The 6,404-nt window shown below is 40.0% G+C and overlaps 1 protein-coding gene across 1 annotated transcript in view; it reads left to right on the top strand.

Moving 5' to 3' along the window:
- ddc (dopa decarboxylase) overlaps positions 1–6,404 on the top strand; it is a 118,327-nt gene that overhangs the window by 66,384 nt on the left and 45,539 nt on the right. The window contains exon 9 of the mRNA XM_019895080.1: positions 4,737–4,804. Within this exon, the coding sequence (XP_019750639.1) occupies positions 4,737–4,804 (68 nt within the window). The remainder of the gene's footprint in view (positions 1–4,736; positions 4,805–6,404) is intronic.

Raw genomic sequence — 6,404 nt, 5'->3', positions numbered from 1 at the left:
TGTTTGGTCCCAGTGGCCCTTGCACATCCCATCCTGTTGACTTGGGCCTCCTGTCTCCTTATCTTAAGTCAACGGTCTCAAACTTGGGCCTTAAACTGGACAGTGATTTCAAACTTGACCGGCAAATTGGTGCCGTCGTTAAATCCAGCTTCTTTCACCTTAGACAGCTGGCCAAAGTAGCACCTCTCCTCTCTCATGAACACTTTGAGACAGTAATTCATGCCTTTGTCACATCCCGGCTCGATTACTGCCATATCCTTTACTTTAGAGTCAGCCAGTCCTCCATTAAGCGCCTCCAGCTGGTCCAGAATGCCGCTGCTCGCCTCTTGACTGGTACTCGTAAGAGGGAGCACATAACTCCTACTCTGGCATCCCTTCACTGGCTCCCCATACATTTTAGAGTTATTTTCAAGATCCTCTTGTTTTCAAATCTCTAAATGACCTCACGCCACCTTAACTCTCTGAGCTCATCCGCCCCTACACACCTGCCCGGCACCTCAGGTCTGCGGACCAGACATTATTAGAAGTACCAAGAACTAAACTGAGGCTCAGAGGGGATCGAGTCTTTTCTGTTGCTGGTCCCTCTCTCTGGAATGACTTCCCACTGAACATTCGGCAAGCCTCCTCACTGCCCATCTTCAAAACCCGCCTCAAAACTCACTTGTATTCTTTGGCATTTGACTCAGCATGACTTAGATTTGTTCTTGGTTTTGCTGTTCGGTGCTTTCTACCGTCTTTTTTTTTTTACCGATTTGCTTTCCTGTTTGTTGCATATGTTAAATTGCTCCATGTACAGCACTTTGTATGCAGCGATGGCTGTTTGAAAGTGCTCTATAAATACCGTTGAGTTGAGTTGAGTTGAGTCAAAGACCTAAAAAAAAATTGTCTTGGAGTAACATGCTAGACCTAACGGGAAGTCTACCATTTTGAATTTACTTTCAAATTCATCATTACCATGTTCTTTATTTTTGGGGGTGTATTGCTGCTCGTAACTGTTTTCTTTGCACATTTTCAATAAATCGACCCCAAAAATTTCCAAATTTGTATGGAAAACCCATTTTTGACATTGACATAAAAACACCTGCTATCCTGCCAAATGTGGATTGAATCATCACTGGCGAATGACACCGCCATTGCCACTGACCTTTTGGTCGGTCAAGTTTTGTACATGACCTGTTGCTAATCAACAAAGATTATGATTCGAGACATATGGGGCGTTTCTATTTTAAGCGGAACAGCATTACAGGCTTTGCACTATTGTGAAATGTGCAGACCAATTACAGTTTAGCTATCCCGCATGACCACATGACTCAGCCAATCAAGTGTGCATCTTAGAAAGTAAAATCAGCCACTGTAGCGCATCAGACAATTCAGAGAAAGAGCGTGGAAGTTCAGTCAAAGACGGAGAAAGGGAGAGAGTAAAAAAAATGGCCAAAAAAGAAAGAATATTTGGAACAAATGGTACTCTAGAGCAGGGGCCCCAACCTTTTTTGCCCCACGGACCGGTTTATTTCAGACAATATTTTCAGGGACCGGCATTTAAGGTGTGGTGGAAATAATACAAGAAATTAATATGGTATGAGCTGCATGAAAACTGTGGTGTTTTCGAAATATAATAATAAACACAAGGAGCGTCTAATCTGGCCGCATCACTCCGATCGCTATGGCAATGTTTAATGCCTTCAAAATACGATACAACACAAATTCAAAGTGCATGAAAATGACGACTCACCACGGCACCGAGCTTGATTTTCTGCAACCAGACGGTCCCATCTCGGGGTAAAAGGAGACAATGACACCTCAAGTGTGTGGTTTATGTCCAGTCTACTTCGTAATTTTGTTTTCGTCGCCGTTGCTGCAGAAACCCCCCGCCTCACACAGGTAGGATGTCGGAAATAGCAACAGTGCTATTGTGGCGATCTCAGAGTATTCAGCCATAACTTTAATCCAGTTGTCTCGAACGTACTTTTAAGGCCGCCGTGATTTGCGATCTCAAGCAGTTTTTTGACTCATTTTGCGAGCTTCTGCGTTTTGTTTTGAAGTAATCGGTCACGTGATGGAGAAGCGTGGCTTGACGTGTGTCAAACGTGACACAGACGGATGTAACGGAGAATCCGGTAGTTTTTCAAAATAAAACATCTTTCGTATTCCGAAATAAAACTGAATTAAGGCAAGTTCTTTCTGTGCGGTCCAGTACCAAATGCCCGGCGGACCGGTACCGGTCCGCGGACCGGCGGGTGGGGGTGCCCCCTCTCGAGGGGTGTTTTTTTTTTTTTAATAATATGGACTTGCCACTAAATTCCCACTGGGAGCACTCATGGAAATGAGTGTATATCAAATGCCATTGTGAACATGAACATCATGGTTTTGAACAAACAATCTCGAAAACTGTTAAGTTGAAGATATGTTCATTTAAAATATGTCATTTTTATGAGCCTTCACTGTTGTGTCAAGATGCTAAACAGAAAAGGTGAAACCCTCTCTTTATTTTTCTTAAATACTTTAGTTGAATGCACACATTTTCACTTTTTATGTATTGTTCTTAATTGGAAATGCTGCCATACTTTTAGTCCTAAAAATAGACTTATAGTTTCACAAATTCTGACAAAACGTGTTTTGTTCAGTGATATTTGACAATAATAAATGTTTTTTTTTTTCAATTGAATTAATTCAATTTCACAGAGGTATTGATTGCAAGCAGATGTAGTTACAGCAACTGGGCTACTTTAATGTAGATCACAAAATAGGTCGATCTGGACTGCAATTTTAGTTGAATGCCCCTTGTAAAAAAGGGCGCACAACCATGCACACAACCTTATTGGAGCTGAGGACTTGATAATGACTTGTGTTTAACATTTATGTCATCTTGATTTGAGTCTTTGCAGTGGTCATTAGCATGTAATACGTGGCAAATCTAGTTCAAGTTAACTTTAACATTCCATAGTTTACACATTGATCACATTAATGCTATTTATCATAATCACTTTGTGCAGAACATTGTTTTACTCTACCAAAGATTCGCATACTTCTTGTGCATGCTGCTGCTATTACCATAAATTCTTCTTGATGACGTGGTTTTAAAATGAACTTGCTAAAAATATGTTTTCTTTCTTGCTGGTGTCGTGTTGAATATTTCTACAGTTGCTTTGTATTTATTTGGCTGCGATCGTACTCCGGCAGTCATCTGAACTAGAAGTAATTGCTTTGACCTGTTTTCCTGAATGCGGAAGCTGGTTGCGCATAACTCCTATTCATCCATTTATCCGAAATTGTAGCTGATGAAAATGCCAAGTGGCGACTAACCCTGGAAAACCACGAGCCACAGGGGCTGGTGAGCAAAAAAAGCTAATGTCAACAGTGACTCTACCATTTAAATGTGGGTGGAAATACTCGATCAAAATCAGGAAACACAGATGCATACACTCCTGTGCAAATATTATTGTGGCATTAAATAACATAATCTTTACGTCAATATGTGTGTGAAATATCACTCGCCACATGGAAGCAAACACTTGATTGCGTTCTGACTATATCCTGTTGCTTTGTTCCTGTTTGACGTTCCCTGACGTTAATGTCAAGTAGGAGGAACATCAGAGAGACAAACAATCGTCACTGGGTCTGCTTTTTACTGGCATCGAGGCTGCTGCATCTGCCCAAGCTGTGCAGATACGAAGCGATAAGGCTGGAGTGATTTCCTGGGGCGGCGTTCGACCTTTATATATCACTCTTTATTAGACACACATGTTCAAACATTGGAAGGACTTGTTTTTATAAAGGATCGGCGGACACAGACAAATACTGTATGTGAGCTGTTTAGTCATATTTTATGGAAGGTGTGCATATAGTGTGAGAGGTTAAAAAAAAGAGAGGAAAACGCCTTTTGTGGATGATAGATGGTTGGTTGCCAGGGGTGATGGACTAATAAGCATGAGGTGGCATGGCAACTGTCTGTCGCACATTGTTTCCATTTACTGCGGATCTTATTGCATTTGGTGAGGGAGGGGGAGGATATTACAAAAGATAGCCCAAAAAGATAGAGACAGATTCAAAAAAAAAAAAAGGAGCGTGTGTTACTTTGAATAAATTATCGCTGCAAATTTGAATAAAGCCTCACTGCAAAAGAATTATTTACTGCCTTCACTGTTGGAGCAATTTAGTAAAGGTTGTAAAGACCTGTGAAGATTAGGATAGAGGCAACTATTCACTTTCAGGAGATAACTTAAAATCTATTGCAAACGTTTAAGCTAGTTTAATATTTAGTTGATTCTTGATGCTATCATTGAACCATACCTGTCAACTTGTACGTTTTCCCCGTATTTTATACGTTTTTTTATCATTTCAAATCATGTTCGGCGTATTACAACTTTTATACGGGGAAAAAAAACAAAAAAACAACAAAAGACCATTTTGGCTCAAATCCAGATCGTCTCACCTGCTGGTAGCCAACGACAATGCCGTCGTCGATCACTACTATTGTCACGGCAAACCAGCAAAAGTAAATCCCCAACCAGTAAAAAGTAAATCCCCAATCGTATATTTTTTTTCATCGCTGCGCACGGTCGGATTGAAAAAGCATGATGTGCGCATCCGCGGTAAGCCGTTTTACGGGTTTTTGTTGCTTTGTAAGGGGAATCGTAATCATTTATAAGGGGAGGTATTAGCCGAGGTTGACAGGTATGTTGAATGTTACCAGATAGTCTGATGATGGTCGCTTCTTCTCTGTGTCTGTGTTTCAGTTTGCTGATTCTTTCAACTTGAACCCACACAAATGGCTGTTGGTCAACTTTGACTGCTCTGCCATGTGGTAAGGTGTCCTCATCATCATAAATTTAAAACAAATGTTAAATAATGCAATATCTGGAGGGTGTGTGTTTGAAGGCTTACAGGCTGAATAAAAAAAAATGTGGAATGATTTGGTTGTCTGTAATAGTAGTAATACTCAATAGAAGTAGTCGGTCCTGAAAACCTGGACTCACCCCCACTCACCCATTTTTAATATGCTTACAGTATATTTACATTTATTCATATACTTGTTGTCTTGTACTTTCTCCCTTTGATAATTTTGCTGTTGTAAATAGGGAATTTCTCCATTGTGAGACAAATAAAGGATTTCTTATCTTATATCTCAGTATTACTGAGTGGTGGTATGTAGAAGTAGTAAATAGTAGTAGCCATTGTACTTAGTACTCGTACTTATTTGTAGTCGCAGTACTTAGTAGTAGTTGGTTGCTTAAATATAGTAGTAGTACTTAGTAGTCATAGTACTACTTTGCAGTCGTATTTAGTAGTAGTAGTAATTGTAGTAGTACTAGAAGTATTCTGAATCACTAGAAGCAGTATTTTGTAGTAGTCATAGTAGTAGTACTTAGTAGAAATAGTAGTAGTAGTAGTAGTAGTAGTAGTAGTACTTTGTAGTAGTAGTAGTAATTAGTATTTATTAGTTGTTGTAGCAGTACTTAAAAGTAGAACTTAGTAGTAGTACTAGTAATAATATTTAGTAGTAGTGCATAGTAGTAATATTACTTCGTAGTACTAGTGGCGAGAGTAGTAATTAGCAGTGTTGTGTCCAAGGACCGGCAACCCGAGGCCAAGGCCAAGGCCAAGGACTTGCCTCCGAGGCCAAGGCCAAGGCCAAGGACTTGAGAAATTTTCCGAGGCCAAGGCCAAGGACCAAGGACTTGCTTCCGAGGCCAAGGACTGATTTTGAAACTGAGGCCTAGCCAAGGACATGGATAAAACAATGCTATCATACCACTTGGCAGGTGTTCATGATTTGCAACACCCCTCCATCATAACCCTTTGCACTCCCTAACGCTTGAATGAAGTGTTTTTATTCAAAGAGTAGAACAGTCAGGGTATGTGTTATTTATACTGAGAAAAAGAAATAAAATCACATGATATACATTTATGAATTAATGTTTTAGTGCAGTAGTTTCTTAATATGAAATAAATCAACACTCAACAGGCATGACATGGCACGGAACACAAGTTGAGAAAGGACTTTGCATAGAAATGACTTTGCATAGAAGTCAATCACTGACTGCAGAAAAAGCGGTCATCTCTCAGTGATAATGTTACAGTTTACCGGCAGCAAGTCCCAGGGACTCACTGATCAGAAAAGTATGAGTCCCATTATGCATTGAGAGAGTCCCAAATTTCGAATTCCGAAATGGTCTCCTTATTCAATTGCATATGATATTACCACAAACAACATATACGTACAATTATAAACAAATGCTGCAAAAATTTAAATAATTCAGGAGCAGGCCTGAGGATTTCGGAAATTCATGGTAAAACGTTTTTCGGTTCCGTCGGATTACCCAATGGGAAACCACAATAACTGATGTTGGGTTCCGTAAACGTTCATCATGGGAACCCATTTTTCTATTTTGACTGATATTGAT

Source organism: Hippocampus comes, unplaced genomic scaffold (assembly GCF_001891065.2).
Source record: "Hippocampus comes isolate QL1 unplaced genomic scaffold, H_comes_QL1_v1.1 scaffold146, whole genome shotgun sequence".
Taxonomy (NCBI): Eukaryota; Metazoa; Chordata; class Actinopteri; order Syngnathiformes; family Syngnathidae; genus Hippocampus; species Hippocampus comes.
Note: the sequence above shows the minus strand (reverse complement) of the source record. Positions and strands in the feature narration are given on the sequence as shown.